We start from the raw sequence: 21,946 nt of genomic DNA on the forward strand, positions 1-21,946 counted from the left end.
CTCACTGAGCATATGGAAAAACTCACTGTGACTTCAATGGTTTTGAGCAACGTCCCACATGCACACATAAGCTTTTAAGCCAAATACCCTCCCAGAGCATGGGTTTACAGAATCACAGGATCATGAGGTTGGAAGAGACCATCAAGATCATCGAGTCCTACCCAGCGCCAATGCCTCAACTAGACTCTGACACTGAGTGCCACATCCAATCTCTTTTTAAACACATCCAGGGATGGTGATTCCACCACCTCCTCGAGCAGATAATTCCAGTACTTTATCACTCTTTCCATAAAAAACTTTTTCCTAATACCCAACCTATATTTCCCTTGGCACAGCTTAAGACTGTGTCCTAGACTGGGGGTTTGCTGATGTTTCCTCTTGAGAAACAGAGAGATCTGCAGAGCCATACTTGCTGCTGCAGGTTGACAGCACCACTGGAATTGTCTCCTGGCTTTTTTAACACTTGCAGTCAGAGTTTGGAATCAGAAAAGTCTGTCACCGTTTTCCACCAGCAGCCAGTTTCTCTTCCCTAACAGCCTACATCCACCACATGCTGTGCATAACATACCCCATATTCACCATTACTTGGTCAAACTAACCTTTTGAGCTCTTTGAAACTTTTCTCAGGCATTTCTGCAGCCTCTTAAAACATTTCTGTACTTCTTGTCTCAGATAGTCTCAATATCCTAATGCTTTTTCAAACACCGTGGGTGATGCATGAAACTCTGCATTCCCCTGTCAAGCCCTCAAAATAACCACTCTATACTTGGAAAAGGAAACACCCCTCTGTTTCAGTCACCAGGAAACACTGAGCTGTTTATGGGGCACATGCTACCGCTTTCAAACCTCACAAGAATATGTATTTCCTTCTGTTGACGGCACCGTTGTAGGATCTCTCTTCAGCGGGGAGATACCAACATAAAACGCATGAAGATCCACTTATATCCAATATACAACTCTACTCCTCCATCAGATGCATCTCTGATTAGCCAATGGCTCAAAAATTTTTAGGAGATATGTGGCGAAGGAACAGAAGAGCCCATGTTTCTCTCTGGAAAATCAGCTTGAAATGCTGCAAGTGACACATGCAAATATCCTTTTGTGTGTTTGACAATTTAGTTTAGAATTAATTGCTGAACTGAATCACTTTAAAACTGCATAGTAAAACGAATGACTGCAAAAGCCTAAATGTATGAGTATAAATATCTTTTAAATATCTTAAAAATTCAGACAGTGAATCAAAGACAAACAGAGGGATGTAGTCTTCTTTTTAATCACTTTTCTACTACTCAAATTATAAGAAACAATGAAATACATCCTAAGATACATCCTGGAATATTTTGGCATGCTGCTGAACTGAACTTCAATGGCTTGACATTCTATCTTGGATAATTTAACTTTGAAGCCTTTGTTAATTCTTCTCTGGATTACTGCCGAACATAAACTTGATTTCAAAGCTCAGCCTGTTTAGCTTTGCACATTTGAACTGAGAACAACATAAAACACATTAAGTAGCTCCTGCAGAACCCTTTAAAAGTGTTATTGGTCAGAAGAGTGACTGCTGGGTTGGCTCTGTGAGTGCCAATGAACCCACAATATGAGGGCTGAAGGGCAGCAAGAAAGGGAAACTCACTGGATGCTGTGCTGGAGATTGCACATCTGCTCTCAGCAGCTCGAATGTGGTGGCTTGGTCCATGCTGGAGCCTGAGCCTCCTAAAGCCAACCATGATGTCAAATCATGATTTTCAGGGGTATGAGACAGCACACAACTCCCGCACATCGCAGCCTTCCAGCATAGTCTTCCTCATCCACTCTGCAACACCAGGCACATCCCATCAGGCTTGAAGCCCTCTGACTGGGGGTCCTGTTGGTTCTCTCTTCCTCACTGTCTTTGAGCGTGGACTTGTCCCGGAGACCACCCGCATGTCTCGCCTTTCCCGCCAGCTCTGACTCAGCCGGCGTAGGACTGCCAGCAGCAATGAGAGGCAGATCTGTGACAGCTTCCTCCCAACTTACTCCCTCCTCCCCTCCCTCACGGCCCAGCAGCTCTTCACACCACCAGGGAAGCACAGGATGCTGCCTCAGCACTGACTCCTACCCACCAGCTGCTCTTCTCAACTCAGGATCGGCAGTGTCCTCTCTGCCCTGGAACACGAGCAACCAGCCCAGCCTCCAGGACCAGAGACACCAGGTCCAGTCCTAAGACCCCTCCTCCCCAGTCCTCAAATTGACTGGGATGGGAGACATGAAGGTCCTCTCAAGAAGGCTGTGGATTTGCTTGAGGATCTGACCATGCCAATCCACTGTCAGGACTTTGGGGTGTCCCTCTGCTTGGAGGGAGATGAAGGACACATCTACAAACACCATATAAAGAATGGCCAGAAAATGAGCCTAAGCACTCACTTTGGCACGGAATGCATGAGGTTCAAGGATCCCCTCCTAGGTCACAGGATCCACACTCTGGCTCTGGTTTGGATCAGTACAACGAGATCTCTCTCCAACACATTCCAGCTTCCCACACTGGTCACATGCTCTGTGCCCTGCTGTGAAAGTGGACTGCAGCATGGTCCTTCTCATGCTGTGAGACCCTTTGACCTGGAAAATGCCCATATTGATCATATTTGAGGGACATCATGGCACCATCAGAGGCCTCAAGGAGACAAGGGCCACCGCTCTGAGGTGTGTAAGTACAAGAGGTGCAGAGCAGCCTGGCCACAAGCAGGGTAGGTGAAGTTTGCCCAGGAGTCATGAATGAGCCCTTTGCCCTCTTTGTTTAGCAAACCTGATAGGCCTGAGAAGAATTCCTTGTCTAAGCAGCAGGTTTGGTCCAGTCCTACCATTTTACCTGCAAATTTTGTTCACCAAAGTATTTACTTCCCTAGTTTATCACAACCACTCAACCATGCCGTGCAATGTTGATTTGGTTTTTTTGTGTGTTATTCTTTTTAATTTTTACAACTCTTTCCAGAGGAAAAACCTAAACTTTCACCTACAGGACTGGTTCCATTAAAGTTAGCAGAAAATTCCTAGCTGAACTCAGCCACAGCAAATTGTGCTCCTAGATGTGAGCACAGACACACAGTCTCTGCATTCTGCAGGGCTGAGAAAGCCCCAGGCGGCATCAGAGCTGATACCAACTCCTTGGCTGGGTACGTAAAGCAGATCACTGCTGCTCACCACCATCCTCATCCCACTAGTCCTGTTTGTTTTCTGTCGTGCTTCCAGTCTCTCCACACAGGTCCCTTTGAGGCATTTGGTTTGTACCAAGTAAAGGCAAGAGGAAGAGGGTATTCCTTGCTGAATGTAAAATGAAATTATCCAATGGTCTTAGATGGTTTGATGGTTGTTAATTTTCATCTGCCTATGGCCTAATGCAGTTTTGACAGGAGAGGGAAGTCTTTGCTCAACATAGTCGAGCCCAGGGACCAGATCATGGCAGAAATCACCAGGTCAACACAACTGTAACCCCTCCACAAACTGGTAGTAAGCACTGGATCACTGTAGCCAGAGAACAGCCATTCCTTGGTTTCTGAAGGCAAATTTTACCAAAATGCAGACGTATGGTGCTTCCTCTGCACAGCACAACATCTGTGGTCACTTGTCCTGGTCATTTGAGAGATGATCTTCCTAAGTGTACTACAACACATCTTCAAGCATAGGTGACTAAAGTTACCTACCCAGGGCCTTCAACAATTTATCTGACTACACATAAGCCATCCACCAAATTACTTGTAAATCAACTGAGGAGTGTATTTCAGAAGAAATGAAGGAAGCGCTGCTCAAGACAGTACTCGGAATTGCCAAAGATGAAATTCACTCATTCAGATCAATTTGGTGCAGAATTGTTAGATCTGGTGGGTCTGTGGTCTCTGTCCTGTATGCAACCTACAACTCCACCAATGTGCAGCAGCACTTCTCAACCTCACCTTAATTAGTTTTTCTTCTATAACATGACTGTTAACAACTTCCTGCAAAAATCATATCCAGAGGATTACTAATCTTGGTAATCTATGATTTATGAGACTGTGGGTCTTTGTTTCCTGAACAGTTATATTTTAACATACTGCTTGGACCCACTAATGCACACAGTAGAAATAAGCCTATCCCTTAAATATGCCTCAAATTTGTAAAGAGCCCATTGAATTGATAAGGGAAATGTTTAGAAAACTGCTGGAAAAGTACAAAGCCATCAGTTAATTAACATTAGCTAAGGAACTGCAGGAATAACCGAATTAGCCTATTTCCTTGCTGTAGGTAAAGATTAAAATGTATTCAATTCATGGCAGTTTTCAAGTTGCTAAGGATTATGAGAACAATGCACACTATTTTCAGCTTGCCAAGGAGAGTGAATCAAATGCAAGAGCCCAGTCCTTCAAAAACAACCCTTCAGATGATTCATCTGCAGAAGCCTGGCTGGAGCATCCTGCATGGCCTGACACCATCGCACTGTCTCTCTGTGGGAGCCAAGGCAAGATCCTCACCACACATTCAGACATGTAATTAGGAGACTGAAAGTATTCAAGGTCAGGTTGGATGGACGTTTGAGCAACTTCATCTAATGAAACATGTCCCTGCTCGATGGCAGAGGTGGTTGGACTAGATAATTTTTAAAAGTCCCTTCTGATTCACACCCTTCTGTGACTCTACAACTTACCAGAAAATAGTATTTCAGAATCTTCAAAAAAAATTCTGAACATACTGCCAGAAGTAAAACCTTACAAGAAACTGTATTTGCTTTTCACTTCTCTGTACCAATGAGTTCTGCAGGACAAAGGCTTCACAGCTTAATTGTGCAAGACTAAACTGCCCTGGAATCTGGTGCTATCTGCTGAGTAAGAATTCATGATGAAGGGAAGCAGATACCTTTTGGTTTAGGAATTTCTCTGAAAACCACAAAAAATGCCCAATTCTTTAAAATGAGTCATTGCATGAGGAATAAGGCTTTGGAAAGAAAATGTTTTTTTTTCTGAACACAATGCTAATATTCACATTCTAAAGGGCACTTGTGTCTTCAGACTGAAGAAAAAGGACAATTTTATGCATTCAAAGTCCAAACAAAATAAAACCAGTACGTATTTCCTTTGCCTTGCAAATAACTATTCAACAGGAACAGGAACTGGAGGCAATGAATATAATTTACTACCAAGAGGCTGTAGATTAAGTAAACAGCAAGGAAGTAAATTTTGCATTCACAGCCACATGCCATGGTGTATGCATGACTGAGGGCACACCAGACAGTGTCTCAAACCTAGAGGCAATTCTCCTGCCACAGAGCCCATTCTCTTGCCGCTAGCTGGGGTTCCCTCTCCCATTTCTTCTTGCCCTGCCCTTGGGAAAGACTGAATCACCAAGCAGAGTGGCCAAATAAGGGCTGGCATGCACAGGTGGGAATTAGGTGGCCGAATGTGACTCTGCAAACCACTTCTGAGACCCTCGTGTTCATACCAGTGGTGAGACTGTGGACAGGCTGAAGTTTAAATTGTGTCAGAAAGCTCTGAAAGGAGCACGCCAGAAGGAGCTCTTGGCGCAGTGATTTGTGCCACAAGGGTGATGGGAGAGTGGTGCCAGACCAACACTTAATGGATAAATGGAGCTGTTCCCACTCTGATATCTAAAAATTCAAACCAGGAGAAAGCTTTTAGATGCTTTGCTTTTCTTTTCTAATGGCTTTTTGGTGACAGTGTCCATATTTTTTGCAGAGAGGGAGCAGGATTCAGACGATTTATTTTGAGAAATCCTTTGAAATGGAACTAAACCAGCCTTTAAGCAATATCACTGTGCCAGAAGTTGTACTTTAATCCACTTGGTGTTTGCACAATATATTTGTCTGAGGCACTTACATGCCTAAACTGATATTATTATCTCAAAACTTTGTAGTGTTTAACACGTTTATACTCACAGCATCCACATATGGCAGAAAAAGCTATTAGTTTCACTTCCCAAAGGAGGAGCAGAGGCCTGGAGGCCATGCCTGGTCTGTCCCTGAACAGAAACAGGACACTGCCCCACTATTGCCCACACTGACAAGGCTGATGTCACACTCCCCTGAGCTGGTTCACCCTGAGTCAGCCATCCTCCTGGCCAGTGCCTGCACACAGCTCAGTGGAGAGCAGCAACACACGCATTTTGTATTTACTGGTAGAGACAGGAGTCAAAAAGATCATTCATACCCACCCTCAGAGTGGGAATACGATGCCCAAGCACACTCAGACAATTTTCACAGCAGGCTGGTGGGTCTGATTACACCTATATATTAAGTGCAATCTTGTGTCCCTGACCACCCTCCTCCAAAGGCCCTTTCTGAGGTTTATTATTTAGGACAATAAGTATTTTGAACACAGAGCTGCTAACTAGTTATCTTACTTGTTATTGTAATGCATCCTGGGACAATCACTTTGAGCCTACTCTTTAGCATGTATAAAGAGAGAGATGGGGATGAGACACAAGTATGGCTTTCCTTCTGAGCTGGAGGGCACCTGGTTACACTGGGGATTCCCAAATCACCTTGACCCCACAGAGATCCAGTCACACTGCACAGGGGGAGCATGAACAGAGGTGCTGGATCCCCCCACACCACGTGCTTTGGCACAAAGAAATGGATATTAAAATTCAGGATACTGCTGTTTAGTTTCTACCCAGCCTGGGTTTAAGCTGCTGCTTTATAGCTCTCCCTTAGCAAGTTTTAACTGATGACTCTTTTTGTTTCCCTCCATTGATGGTATGATGCATTTGGCTGCCCCCACATCTATGCACAGTAGGTGAAATCCTGGCTTTATGTAAGTGGATTTTAAACTCTGGATGTCACACGTCTGCTGCTTGAGATTTCCACATACCTACATCATAAGGATAAATAAATCTATGCAATGATGATGGCCATCACCAGTCATGCTGTTACTCTGAGTCACCAGACAGCCTCAGCTCTGTTTGCTGTAGGTTTCTGCATAGACATGGATGGGATGGAGGGATAAAGCCACTGCACAGCTACTGCAGAGCATGGGATTAAGGCATGCCTGAAAATGTTTTTAGAAACAGTCAATAGGTCCTAGCAAACACTTTTACACAGATGGACCAGAGTGCTCCTCAGTGAACAAAACCAGAGGCTGGACTTCAGCACTCTTTTTTTAACAACTTACTCCATGAAGAGCAGCACTGACTCAATAAAAAAACCTCAACAAACAAAAACCCAATTAATCTTACCCAGAATTAATTAGGAAGGTATTCTCTCTCTGCGAGCAAGGAAATTAAAAGACAAAGTGATCTGAGGCCACAATGTAAATCAATGACAGGGTAAGACAAGAACTCCAGATTTTCAGATCTGTGTGCTCCAACCACAAAAACATCCTCACAAGACTTCAAAAGCAGCAGCCACTGGTTCCTGTTACACATTGTTGGTAAACAGGCTAGAATATTTTTCCATAGATAAAAAGACCTGTCCTTTACCCACTCTGCTACATTTTTCAGCTTGGAGAGGAACATTAGAATTCCTTTAGCAGGATAAACTCAGTCTTCCCAGCACATCAGAGACAGCCTAATGAGCACCTACCACTGAGATACTGTGTCTGCTTCTACTTTCTCTAACATATGGCTCAGCTTCTGCTTTGCCCTCCTCTTTGGAGCCATGAGCTGCCTCCTCTGCCACTCTCTCTGGGGTTGAATTGGTAGCCCCTGTTTCAGAGGCTGTGCCAGGAGCCACATACCAGAATTTAGAGCCAAACAACCCCTCCTGACTCATTCAAGGCCCGCAGGGGTTTGCAGTGGTCCTTCGCGATGGCAGAGGCACACCTTTATGCCATTTGCCTTGCCAGAGACTGTCACACACCAGGAAAAGTGACCAAGCCATAAAATATTCCTGTGCCTGCCTCCTGCCGGCACCCAAGGCCTTGTACATACAGACCCAGAGCAGAACATGAGACAAGTAACAAGAAAAGCTTCCAATGCCTCTGGCACACCATGCTGCTGCAGTTCTGGGGAACAGTATGTCCACCTGTGTGACCAGGGAAACCTGCAGCAGAACACCCTGTGCAGGAAGAAACCTTTGGATGAAGACATGTGCCAAGTGGAGCAGGCTGAGAGCAGGCTATGCTCAGGAAAGCTCAGCCACAGGTGAAAATCTACTAGATGACTATCACCTGGCCACATTTCACAGAATGTTGCGAGGAAATTCAGGACAGGGAGAGGCTCTAGACTTTCAGCCAAGAACAGACAGCAGCTCATCAGTTATTTTGTTATTTTTTCCTTTCATTCCCACTTTTTTCGCCTGTGGAGTTGTGAAAACTGTTGCCTTTTTTTTTTATTTTTTTCTCTAAACTTTCAAACATACACAGCCATGAATGTAGTAGCCATTTTTTTAGGTAATTCAGCTCAGGTGGGACCAGGATTAAAGGAGAGACTGTTCAAAAACAGTCTCTCTCCATCTTGGTGTGAATCACTTCCAGCAGCAACCCTGCCTGCTGCTGTCTGTAGGCATGAGCCCTCCTGCACATGTCACAAGCACTCCTCACTCCCATTCCATTATAAAAGAAATGCCCATACACATCAGAGGAATGGTCTTTCCCCAAAATGTTCCCATTGCTGTTTCTAGGAGCTGCCATGGCTCTCCTGACAGTGGTCACACATCAATAGGAAGGAGAGGGATTCCAGCTGCAACCATGTTAAGCTGTGGAGGAAGAGAGCACAAAATAAAATGCCTTTCTCTAGGAAATTTGCCTTTTAAAATACATTTCATCTGGTGACACAATCCTCGGTGACAGAGAGCTAACCTACATTTCTCTCGCCACCCTTCAGACAAGGCAGGACAGCACCAATGGGGAGCAAAACCTCTCTACAGCAAATCCATCTTCAAAAGCATCTGAAAAGAGCAGATTTAAAAGTTTCTGGCAGGGAGTTTTCAGCCCCAAGAGGCAAAATGTCAGATGCACTTTTTGCAAGTGGTGATGCCCCGTGCTTACAGGAAAACAAGCCTTAATGGACGGGCAAGACCCTGGGCTGTACTGAGATAAATATTCCTGCAGATAAGCCTGGTGAGCAATCAGAGCAAGGTAATCTCTCTCCACTCTGCTCAGCATTGCTTAATTACGGTTACACCTCTCCTGTCCTGTGGCACAAGGTGATGTTTTGCAGCAGGGTGACCATGCACGCAGTACATCTGCCATCACCATCAGAACAAGGACCATCATAGCCATGGGAGAATGGATGCTTAGCTCTGTTTTCTCCTAAAGGAAACACCCTTTTCTGGAGCTGCAGGAGACTCATGGCAAATTTTTCATGGCAAAACCCCTAAGGCACAGAAAAACAGTTGCAAGAATTTAAATTTTCCACCTGATTTTTCATCATTTGGATGCCAAGCCCAGTTTTTAATAATGCTGCCTCTGTTTATGCTAATGTAGATCTTAAAATCTCAGCTCTCTTTCAGTGGATTTCAAACTATATTTCTGACTCTTTCTTTACAATGCATTTTGAAGAATTGTATCTTCTTTCCTCAGGGGTATCTGGACATTTAAAGGCTCCACTATGTCTCACTCAGGGATATCAGTGCTCCTTAGAGTATCATCAATGAGGGATGAAGAAAATACAATTACAGTGGTTAAATGCTCCTTGCCAAGAGAATAATCAGACAGAATAAACACCAAATTCCTCCAAACCATCTTCAGAACTAGTAAAGAAAGCCTTTTACAGCTAAGCCAGGATCATACAGCCCCAAATGGGAATTTTGTCTTGGAGAAGGGAAACGATGACATAAATATTTGGGTCTCTGAACACACTTTTCCTCCAATTTAAGAGAAAAAAATGGTCTTTACAGGCTAAGATATAACCATGTGGCATGAATCAGAATGAAATGAGCACATGTTCTATAAATGCATCAAAGAAACGCTTCACCAGCAACGGTATTTTCTTTTTCTATAAAATGCTTTAAAAAGTAAAAGTTTGGCTACAGCAGACCTAACCACTGTTTCAGGAAAAAAAAAAAAAAAAAAAAAAAAAAGGAAAACACAAAATCCTTCAGATTCATTTTCCACTGAATAATTTTCCAGGGAGAATGTTAAAAGCAGAAACCTATGGCAAGTACTTCTACAGTCCTATGAAAATAGTTTCTGTAAGAGGATGTAACCACAGTACTGCAAAAAGAAGTCAAAACAGGGTTTCAAACAGCAACCTGTATTTTCACTAAAGTTCTAGGTTTTACACTCTCCTGTTTAAGGCCTTGACCCCCAGCCAGCCACAGAAATCTATATTAATCAACCTGGCTTTAAAAATACACCCTGTGTAGAGTTTTTGGGGCAATACAGACAAAACGTGCAGTGAGAGATCTTTTCTTTGGATAAATGTGTGGATATGAAAGGGATGATAACGCTCCATCATCACTATACAGTGCAGGTGTAGGTGCAAGTTAGCCCAGCACTGACTCTGGAGTCACTTGCAGATGCTTGACCAGAGTCACCTCCTGACTGTACAACCTAGAACATGGGCTGGAGCAGACATGAGCATGCTTGGCAAACTGAGCCTGTTTTTCTGCCACAAAATCATGGAGTGTCTTCTGGAACACAATGACACGTAACACCCATCAGCCTCCTACTTTCCCCTTCACCACAGCCTGTAGAACCTTCCTCCAGAAGAGAAGTTTTAATAATGTTTTCCATGTAAAAGAAAGGACTTGGGGACGCCCACATTCATTTCAATCTTGATTCAATGCCGTGTTATTTCACTTCAAAGCTTTGCAGGTTGTTATGAAAGGCCTTTTCTGTTTAAATAAGTGTAACCATTTAATCAGAATGACTCCACGTCATGCCTGAGAGAGATCCTACTGTATCATAATGAATTCTCACACTGTGGCATATATGGATTTAACATTTATTATATGCCTTGCTGCAAAGCCCCTTCCACCTGAATTAAACACCAGCTATTTAATTGACTTTGGTGCACCACAGTGTAAATTACCAGGAGCTGAGAGAAGCAGAACAAAATCTAAAAGACTCATTCAGTGACTATGTGAACATCAAGTAACCAGCAATGAAACTTCTGGGCAAAGCATGAAAGGAAGGAGATGCTTATCCAAAGCCAACAAAATGGGAAGAAAATTGCTAGGGCTCTAAATAGCCACCTTCCTGCTGTTTGGAGAGAAAAGCCTCCCTCCTGCTCTCAGGGAAGCAGTGACATTATACAGGATTACTGGCAGGCATGTGTTGCTGCCCCATCAATTGCCTGTTCCACACCAAGCTATACAACACAGGCACATCCACCCCCATGCCCAGCTGCAAGACAGCCCTAAATGGAGACTTAGAGAGACAGCTGCTGCAGGACTGAAGGAAGGAAAACTCATGCTGATGCTGCCAAAACCAATGGCTAATAAAAAAACAATTAAGGCACACACTGTCACTCTAAGGATTTGGTACCAGCCCTTTCTGGGGAGTGGACATTACACCAAATAATTCTCAGAAAATACTTGTTTATTGTAATGACCACATAGAAAAACAAGGAGATTTATGAGGCCTTCAAATCTTTCTGTAATTTTAAAGATTAATATAATAGAACAAGTTTTATTTTGAATTTTAGCCAAACCTCTTATTTTCTTTGACAACAGCAGCTTTGCAAGAATAGATACCTTAAAAGAAAAAAAATCCATTTTCAGCTGAACTGTTCACATTTATGTAAAAGCAAACAATGTTATAATGCTGTGTGTTCAACGACAATGAGAAAATTTTTCTCCATTACCTCTTTATTCTCAAGGCTACAGGGAAAAAAAGATAATCACTCTCCATCAGGAGTAGCCTGTCACTTTGATTGAAAAAAATAACCCCAAACCATCAGTGTTGCCTCGCTAATAAGTCCTTACTGGGATGTTTTGACTAAGGTAACAATAACGAGTGCAAGCTTTGGAACAACAATGTTGACAATTGTCTACAACTACTGAAGGTGACAGAATATTCTAAGTGGTTTTTGAAGTCATCATGAGAAAGTTATTTGTAGTCTCCAAGGTGAAGAACACTCTCACCATTCGTCTGTTGCTGTAGGAAGGCTGAGCTACTGCCCAGGGACTCTAAAAATGCCTAGCCCTAGCCACAGCTGAAGCACAAGGAAGCAACAGGACTGCTGCTCAGGAAAAAGTGCTGTGTTTGGAGGAGACATGGGGACTAAGAGTTACCAAAAGTTCTGCCACAGCCAGAAAAAACAAGAAGAAAAATTAAAAGGGCTGAGGGCAGCTAGGACTAGCCAATGAGCACACTCACACTTTCAGGACCACACAGAAGCCACACAATTACAGGTGTCTAAAAGCCATTCTGGTGGTCAATCTGTGGTCCATTAATCTATTACAAATAAATTTGCCCATGCCCTGATCTCTACACCAACATTAATCTTTTCTAGTCTACTTACAACATCTCTGCCACTGGAAAAAGGGAGATCCTCCTTGGTATTTAGCACTGACCAGTGTAACCCACCAAATGGAGTAACCTTTTTTTCTACAAAGGAAAAGATGTTAAATTGATGCTGGATTTATAACTGCTACGTTTCTGCTCCTGAAGAACCCAGAATGCTTTTATTATTCATTGGTAAGGCCCTGGAACAGGCTGACCAGAGAAGCTGTGGATGCCTCATTCCTGGCAGTATTTAAGGCCAGGCTGGACGGGGTTTTGAGCAACCTGGACTACTGTAAGGTGTCTCTGCCCAGGGCAGGGGGTTGGAACTGGATGGTCTTTAAAGTCCCTTCCAACCAAAATTGTTCTTTGGTTCTGTGATACAAATTCCATTGTGAATGCAGAGAGATTTCCTTCTGTCTTTTGCACAAAGCTTACACAAAAACCCCCAAGCAGGGGAATAAGCCTCACCTAAGGAATGTGGCACTGCAGATCTGTGTTTTGCTTTAATTAGCATCCTGATGTGATAGTGGCTTGGCGTGCAGATCGCTGTTGTGTAACACACCGAGCCCTCGCTAGACTCCGTAAGGAACCTGGCAAACACAACACTTCCTTCCATTGTCTGGTGTTTTTCTTGGAGGCTGAATATTTTTATTGAAATGTCACTTACATACGCAGCTCATGCTCGGCTGCTCTCGGAGTGCACTCAGGCATCGGGCTTTCAAAAAACAAAGTGAATTCAGCACTTAATCACAGCTTAGCACTCTGCTGACTTATTAGCAAAACATACACTTGAAAGGCAGAATCACAAGCAGAGTGGTCCTGGTAGTAACAAAAACTTGTGCAGATTTTACCACTGGTGAGTACCTGCCTGTTTGAGCTGCCTCCCAAGGCACTGCAGGGTTATAAGGTGCTTGTGTCTGGCAGGGCAGAGCTGATAAACAGCAGGAAAGGGACACAGGATTCTGAGCCTGCAAACTTGTGGGCAGAGCTTTGCTCAGTGCGTGACTTGCACCCAGCAGGAAGGAGCCGCCGTCATCTCAACTTTTCTGTGACAGAAATCATCTGAATAATTCATCGGAGTTAACAGACCAAGCTGGAAAAACTTCTGGGTTGGGGGTTTTGGCTCAGCTTGGGCTGGGTTTTTTTGCAAAGGTAAGGAGAAGTACTTCAGGGTTGGGTCAAATAGGATGTTCCCCCTAAAAACTTGTTCTCAGCAGAGATGCCAAAGCCTCAAAAGACATCACACAGAGGAAATACTCTGGTTTCTCTGGAGAACCAGAAACAGCAGCTGACAGGATCTAGGTAAAGCAGTCCTGCCAAGGGCATCAGATCACAGGTGCCCCAAAGAGGTGGAACAATACACCAGACAGGCACTGGGGTTTTCACTTTCTTTAACTAGATCCTAGTATTGATAGGAATTCCTCTGGATTTGTCAATATTCCTGATTCTGCAAAAACTTGCAATGAAACTCAGAGGTGGGTCTTCAGCTTTGACCATTACTGACCTGGCTGCACACTACCCTAGGCTGCTCCATATGTTTTGGAGGTGCCTTTTAGATCTATTTTTAGCCTGCTTTCCAAAGGCAGTGAGGCAGTGACTCTCCATCCCAACTTGCAATCCCTTAGTAACTTCTGACCCACTGAGTGAACTTCAACCAACTTTGACAGAAGAGGAGAGGAGAGGTAGCAAAAATGTTAAGTTCCTACATATTTTAAGCAAATATGGATGCATAAAGGCGAAAAAGGAAACTACTGCTTTAATTGATTTTTCACATGATCCCATATTCTTCTGGAGAAGCAACAGTCCCAGTCTTGTGGCTTTGAGTAGTACAGGTTACACAAAAATCTCAGGGAAACCAAACTCTGCTGCTTCACACTTCAATGCATGTGAACAATAGAGATGAAATCAGTCAGGCCTTGGAAATCTGCTCTGAGTTACCCAGGCAGCACAGTCAGAAACAGCATTTGCAAATGGACCTTCAAAACTCAGGTGGAAAAGACGTTTAGATTGGATTATTAGAAAAATTTCTTCACTGAAATGGTTGTCAAGCACAGGAACAGCCCGCACAGGGACATGGTGGAGTCACCATCTCTGGAGGTACTTAGAAGATGTGTAGAAAGGGCATTTGTGGACACGGTGGGATTGGCAGTGACAGGCAAATTGTTGGACTCAATGATCTTTTCCAACCTAAATGAGTCTAAGATTCCATGTGTTTATGTAAAAATCCATTTTTATGCATGATTTTCCACCATGCAGAAAATGAATCATCAGTACCCAAAGAGGCTGATTATACTAATGGAACATTAGTATCTGACATCATCAAGCACAACAGATTATCAAGATCTTTCCCTACACTGATGGGTGAAATAAGGCAGATCACTTGAAAGATACAGTAGGGTAAGTCTTACCAAATGGCACCAACAGTAACCAAAACTCCTATAACTGCTCATTAACAGAGCTCACTGTTACACCAAAACAGTCAATACAACTATTTCTGAAAGCAGTTTATTACACCCTGTCTTCTACAATATCCTCTGGGGAAATCTCAAGCAGCATCCAGAAGGAATGAAACTTTCAGAATTTCATTTAAGTTTTTGTCCGTTGCCTGTGTAGGTCTTAACTATAGGAAGTACTATAGGAAATCCAAGCTTGGGAAGGAGAAGAGTTTTTCTTGGTAGGAAAGCACATCATCCTCATGGAAATACAACAAATGTTCTAGAGTATTTTTCTATAGTGCCTGCAAAATTTTGGGAGAGTCATCACAGCAGAGGCAAGGATTATCTACATTTGCAGCTGCACCAGTAACCACCTCACACCAGAGCTGAGCTTTACTGCTTGGAGTGAAAGACAGCAGGAGTCATCCCCAGCCCTGCTGAGCTTAGAGGCACTGGGTTGGAATATCTTGCATTTTGGGAAAAATAAATTTAAAACAAACAAACAAACAAAAAAAACAGCCCAGCCCTTTCTAGGGAACAGTATAACCCCTTGGGACAGCACATGAAATTCTGAGTTCTCAAATCCAGGAATCTCCAACCTGGACTTTTGGTCCACCTTGTACTAAGAGGGTTGTATCAGTTTGAACAGTTCTAGAATGGCTTGTATACAAGACACGTGATAAATGGTGGTGAAACCAAAGCCAGAGATCTTATTTCCCCACAAACACGCTGGGAAACACACAGGGCAGATTCACCAACAGCTGCACAACCCTGGGAAGTGCTCCCAGGGGAGACTGGCAGGAACAAATTAAGTGTCAAGTAGACATGGACAGCTGCCTCTTAACGTCCCTTCTCTCCAACCCCAGCACAGACACTGAGACATTTACTTGCCCATATCTTTGACAGAATAAATGAGGTGTGATATTTATCCTTCAAGCTGGCCTGCTAACAAGCATGGCTTTCGTGGAAAAGTAGATGCACTCAAGGACAAACTTAAACAGGGTGGTTTGGTCTGCCTTCAAAAACGTTCTCCCACAGTGGTGCTGTGAGATGCTTTGGGGCTATAATGTGAATTTTCCACATTGCAGCAAGGAGTGGTTGAAAGGTTGGTAATGAAAATTCTATCCACGCCACAAAATAATCCTTGGGAAGTATTAGCTAGAGTCCACTTAGCAAGCAATGACCCAGGGAAAAGGGCATATGGGTTTGAGATTTTTGTGCTCATGATATTGATCTTTGAGTGGCCCTGATTTTACCCCTTCTTTTTTTTGCAATCTAAATGCAGCTTTCTCAAATCTGCTTGATCAGAACCCCTTCTGCTTCACAAAACCCAAGTTTTAAATGTAGGCAAAATTAGGAGAAGTTGTTTAGGAGAAATACACAAAAAATAAGAAGCTGAAAAACCCACAAGGAATCTAATAATAATCAGGGCAGAAATGTAAACAAAAAGATACTTCATGCTGTGCAATGGTTCACAGCCATTGTATCAACAAGTTGGTGTTACCTTGGAAACAAGAGATTATCCATACATGCCTTCTCCCAAACAAGATTCCATTAAAGGAGGCATGCAAAATGGATTTTGAGCCTCGTGGGCTTTGCAGCGTGGCCACCCAACTCTTGATACAATTGATCCCAAGCCTAAGTATTGACAAAAACTCAGAAGCAGTGCAGAGGTTGCACCATCCTTCATGTGACATCCAAAGAGATGAGAGTGAGTACCTGGCCTTCTTGTCCTCTCCACCCAGAGACAGCACTTTCCCAAAACAGTGCAGCAAGATTATTCCTTACATTCAGTTCATTGCTCTTGGTCTCTCTTGTAACACAAAGCACAGCTCTTTGTTGGGGCTGGGGACTGCTTGGAGCTGCCACCCTGAACACTGCTGATGGGCTCTGGCTGCTGGGTGCAGCTGGGCATCTCACCCCACCGGGCATCAGTGAACCTGTGTCCCCCTGGAACAGTTAAATGCTTGGCCTTCAGAAGATTAATTGGCTGAGTTTACAAGTACGGCTATAACAGAGAGGATAATTCCCTAGTAAGCCTTGAACAGTGAGCAAGTAGAAATTTATACCAAGATATAATCAGTGTCACCTCTCATTACAGAACTATGCTTCAAATATCCAAATATCTGGATGCAAGGATTTTATAAAAGTGATGGTTACACTACATTAAACAAGCTAATAATAAGTAGGAATAATAGCTATTTATTTTTTAAAAGAGATTAAACAAATCTAAGGATTTGTAAATCAACTTATTAAAAAATTGGTACTTCCCACAATCCAGCTGGCTTTTTGGAATTTGTACAATTCTAATGTTCCTGTGCAAGTCCTTTTGCAGCACTCTGAACTGAAATGTAGGGCTACAAAAGCACACTAAAAATTTACAGGGCACTATTCTCCCCACAATGCCAGCACTATAACTTCTGAGGACATCACCATGCCTGGACCTTACCAACAGACAAGGGACCCTGGTGCATTATCCCCAAGGGCTCCCCCTGAGGTATTTAACCCCAGAGCTGCCTCTGTCAGATGCACCAGACTTCCCCAGGGCTCTTCTCAGCTGCAATTTACTCCCCTGCCCTGTCTGTCTGTTCTTTTTTTTTTTTATGCAATCTCACAAAACCACTCTCGTTTGATTTGGGTGAGACTAGTCACAAAATTTAATTCCCAATTTTACAACAACACAGCACACCACAACAAGAGATCTGGCTTTGACCACCCTCTAGAGATTTTGCAGTCTGTAGCACACAAGACAAATACCTCTTACATATCCCATCTTTTGGGTTAAAGAACAAAACCAGAACAAGAAGAGTTTGCAATTTTGATATAAAAACTTAATTAGGTTCAGTACTTACAACTGCATGACCAAATATAAGTGGTTTGGGCTCTCATAGATGTCTTCCAGAGCAACTATATTTTCATGCTTGATCCTGAAAAAATACAAGATAAGATGAAATAGTGATTTTAATTTTGTTTCACAACTGCAAAACATAGAGCTATTTTTAGTTAAATAATACTTGTCAGTGTTTTATTCAACATTATAAACTTTTTGCAAGGACATAGAGTGATAGAATAAGGGATAATGGCTTTTAACTGAAAGAGGGTAGATTTGGATTAGATACTAGGAAAAAATTCTTTATTGTGAGAGTGGGGCACTGACACAAGTTGCCCAAGGAAATTGCAGAAGCCCCATCCCTGGAAGTGTCCAAAGCAGGGTTGGACAGGGTTCTGAGGAACCTGGTGCAGTGAAAGATGTCTCTGCCCAAGGCAGGAGGATAGGAACCAGATGATCTTTGGGAGATAGGAACCAGATGATGTTTAGGGCCCTTTCAACAAAGTTAAGCAGTCCAAAGTGCTTCACAGCCTAGAATACTGTTATTATTCAGAAAATTTTCTTTCAATCATGTCTGAAGCCAAAATGTGTAAGAGTTAAGTATCTGAGGCATTACAGGTGTAGAGTTCCTGCGTCAGATGAATGGCTGGAGGCTGAATTCTCAGTACAGCTTTGATGCAGGGTGCAAGGGAGTGACAGAAGCAGGGTGCAATCTGGCAGGGAGAAAGCAGGGATCTGACCCCATGAAGAAGCTGGCACAGGGAATCAGCAGCCATATGACAGCCCCACACTCCTTCCCATCAAATTTGTGCTGCTCTGATGTTAAGCCTGGTCTTGATGCCCCAATTGCCCTGCAGCATTACTAGGCACTGAGTGCAACAGCTCCAAGAGTCTTCATGGCCATTCTCACCAAGCCTCTTGCCAAAGCACTAGCTTTAAAGAGAAAAATCATCTCTACGAGCACACATCTAATTAGCTACTTCAGCAACACCTCTACGGGTTTGTTCCTTAAATGTTTACAAATAATTTGCAAAGAATACATTTAACTTGTGCCAACCCTGCAGAGACTACCCCAGTGCAAGCCCAGGGCAGAACATTAATTATACCAATTCCAGACAATATTTTAAGAGCAAGAGAAAGATGGAAAATTCTAAGAAGAGGCCACTCATTATGCAACAGATGGGTATGCTCAGAAGAAAAGTAAACATGAATTGTCAGCATATGCAAAACTCCCTACATGTTTCTAGGTTCAAGTAGCTTAATTAAGATGCTTAATCATGCATCAGGACCTTATCTTCTATGGTCACAAGTGTCCTAACACTTGTGTGATGACGTGGGGAGCAGAAGGTCCCTTGTGCCCAACAGGATCTTCCCTGCAAGCACACAGACTAATTCAATTTCCTCTGAATTCACTGGAAATATTATGACTGACCTGAATTTATGCCCATAATCAGTCATCAAAAGCTGTGTTCATGCAAGGACTTTCACACACAGGAAATTTAACATCAACAATAAGCAAACTCAAATGTAATACACTGCAGGATGTTAGAACAACAAACACATGACTTGGCTCTTCATTCTACCTAAATAGCTGGAAAATCCCATGGTACTTTAGCAAAATTTCCAGGTAGATTGCATCACAAATTAAATTCTTAGTATTTGCAACAGGAAACCAATACACCACCCACTTGGCTTTACGCAGTAAATGTTTGGAAGCATTTATTTTGTTGAGCAGGTCCAGTGCCTGGTACCTTAAGGGTTAGTTAGGACAAGGGCAGGTTTACCTTGTTCAGTTTAGTTTGAAGGTATGTCAGAAATGACATTTCAAGCAATTAGTGATTTTTAATGAAAATTATTATAGTTATTTATCCACTTTATGCACCACACACATTTACATGATCCTTTGTGCTATCATCATGACAGTTTAACACAACCAATCTGCCATAACGTTTAAAGCCTCCCGTCTAGCCTGCGGTATGGTGTTTTCACCACGCACACACTAATGCTTTGCATTGCTATTTTTGGAGAACCGCAGAGGTTCCCCAAAGCAGCCCCACCATCACACACATGGTCACCCAGGGTGAGCAGCCAGGGAGGCAGAGGCCAGGGAAGAGCTCTGATCAGAGATGCAAGGCTGAGCACCGGGGCTGCCACAGGACCCTCTCCCCCTCCCTGATTTGCAAACCAAATGTCACCGCACCCTGTGCTCTGCGAGGGAAGGGAGGGGGATAAACCTGCTACAGAGAACGGGGAGAAAAGGTTCAGTTCTAGTCCCCAGCCCCGTGGGGTCCTGTGCACTGAGCCCATCCAGCCCTCTGAAATCAGACACGGGACGTGAGCACGTGGGAAGAGAGCAACTATGAAGTGTAATCCGGGAGAAGACAGCTGAAGGAGCTGAATCACCCCCAAAGGACACACAGAGAAATGGCCCACAGAGGTGATGGCGTTTGGAGCACGATGTCCCTTTGGGAGGTGGTGTCTGTGCACACCAGCCACCCCAGCTGCTGGGGGCTGCTGCACTCCAGGGCCATGATGACATGGGAGGAGGAATTTCTCTCTCCTTTGTCTCAGCCTCCCCAAGACCAGCAAGGCCTTGATAGTGGCATTTTGCAGTGTTTAATATCCCTGGAGAAGTGCACGTTGTACACCTGCAAATGAAGCAGCTTTGTCCTGCACAGCTTTTCTGCACTCAGAGCAACTCTCAAATGACAAGCTATTAAAGGGAAAATGGAATTCAAAGTTTAAAAAATCAACAACATGGAGAGTACTTGGGGTGAAGCCCACAGTTTAGACAAATTTGGGGGTTGTGTTGCTGGAGCTGGACCAGAGCAGCCATAGAGCTCCCAGCAGAGATCACTGTCACCAGCAGCAGCTCCTTTGCCACTCACTCCAGAAATTCACACAGAAATCCATGTGCTCCTTTCTTTAAAGCATGAGCATGCAATCACTTATAGCCCTGATACACAATGAATCCTTCAAGGATGAACAATGTTCATTTCAATAACATGCTGGGGTTTGGGCAAGCAGGTGTGGCACCATCACAATGTTTTGTGGGTACCACAAAGTCCAGTGGGGGTGGAGCAAATTTTGTCTCACTCCTCTGCAAGCAGATCAGCAGTGTCAGATGTGAGTAACAGGCAGACACTCACTTCTGGTTTGCAGAGATGCCTGGGTACATTGAGAGCCAAGGAGAGCACTGTGAAGTGGCAGGTACTTGCTGGTCACGGATCAGGAGGGATTTGGGGGTGGGTTAATTAACTCCACTTTCATCCCCTTCTAGGAGAACCAAGTGAGTCTCAAAGGTTCAGAGGATTCATTCTGCTAAGCCTCCAAATGCCTGCACGCAGCCCTGCAGAAATACTCACTGGACTGTCTGATCTACTCAAGACCTGACAGGATTTATTATTTTAAAAGGTGCTGCTCTCACTTTACAGAAGAGGAAGCACAGTGCAGAAAAACTACAAGTTTTTCTTTTTCTGTAATCACAAGAGAGAATGGAGCAGAGAGGGCCAAGATTCCCCAACCCCAGAGTAATATCTTAATCAATGGGCCATATTATTTCAATTCCTTCTCCTTCCTAGCTCCGTGAGAGAATCTTAACCCCACTTCTCTGCAAACCTTTTCTTCCTACTGTCCTCCCTCTCCAGACTCCTCCCTTCCCAACATGTGGCTCCCACCCTGCAATGGATAAATCTGCCTGATTAACTCTGCACAAAGCAGCTCACTGATCTTTTAGGATACGTGCTAGTGCAATATTAGGGCTGTAGCAGAGGGGACATGGGCTGGGGTGACAGCAGTTCCTATTACTTGTTTCCAAAGAAAGGAAAAAAGCCCTGGAAGTGATCATCAAAGCATGGACTTCCTTAAAGTAAATTAGATCCGATTACGCAAATTGATATGAATTAAGGAAAATTGCCCTTGCCACCCTTTCAATCTCCCTTTCACCACATTTGCTATTTTTCCTGATGCTCCCCCTCCATCCTGGCAAACCCCAGGTGCTGCTTGCTTCTCCCACATCCCAATGTGTCCCCAAAATTCCTCCATTTGTGGCACAAAGGGCAGGTGCCACCTCCAGCTACCACATCTTTGTTCAATTTCAGAAATATTCTGAGGCAAATAGACAGAAAAGAAGATGTCTAGAAATAAAAATACAAGTAAAGAGAGGCTAATTCGTTTTTTAGACTCAGGACTTTTCACCCTACAAGTCTCATGTGATGCTGCAATCCATGGGAAAAAGAAGAGGAAAATAAGTCTAGGAGTGAGAATCAAGGGAATTTAGGTGTACAAAAAAAAACCAAAAACAAAACAAAACAAAAAAAAACAAACCA

General features: G+C 43.5%; 1 protein-coding gene across 3 annotated transcripts in view; it reads right to left on the minus strand.

Moving 5' to 3' along the window:
• CAMK1D (calcium/calmodulin dependent protein kinase ID) overlaps positions 1-21,946 on the minus strand; it is a 208,593-nt gene that overhangs the window by 64,773 nt on the left and 121,874 nt on the right. For all 3 annotated transcript variants that reach the window (XM_066318814.1, XM_066318815.1, XM_066318813.1), the window contains one exon: positions 17,641-17,715. In XM_066318814.1, coding sequence (XP_066174911.1) covers positions 17,641-17,715 — 75 coding nt within the window. The remainder of the gene's footprint in view (positions 1-17,640; positions 17,716-21,946) is intronic.

Source organism: Sylvia atricapilla, chromosome 5 (genome assembly GCF_009819655.1).
Source record: "Sylvia atricapilla isolate bSylAtr1 chromosome 5, bSylAtr1.pri, whole genome shotgun sequence".
NCBI classification, from domain to species: domain Eukaryota; kingdom Metazoa; phylum Chordata; class Aves; order Passeriformes; family Sylviidae; genus Sylvia; species Sylvia atricapilla.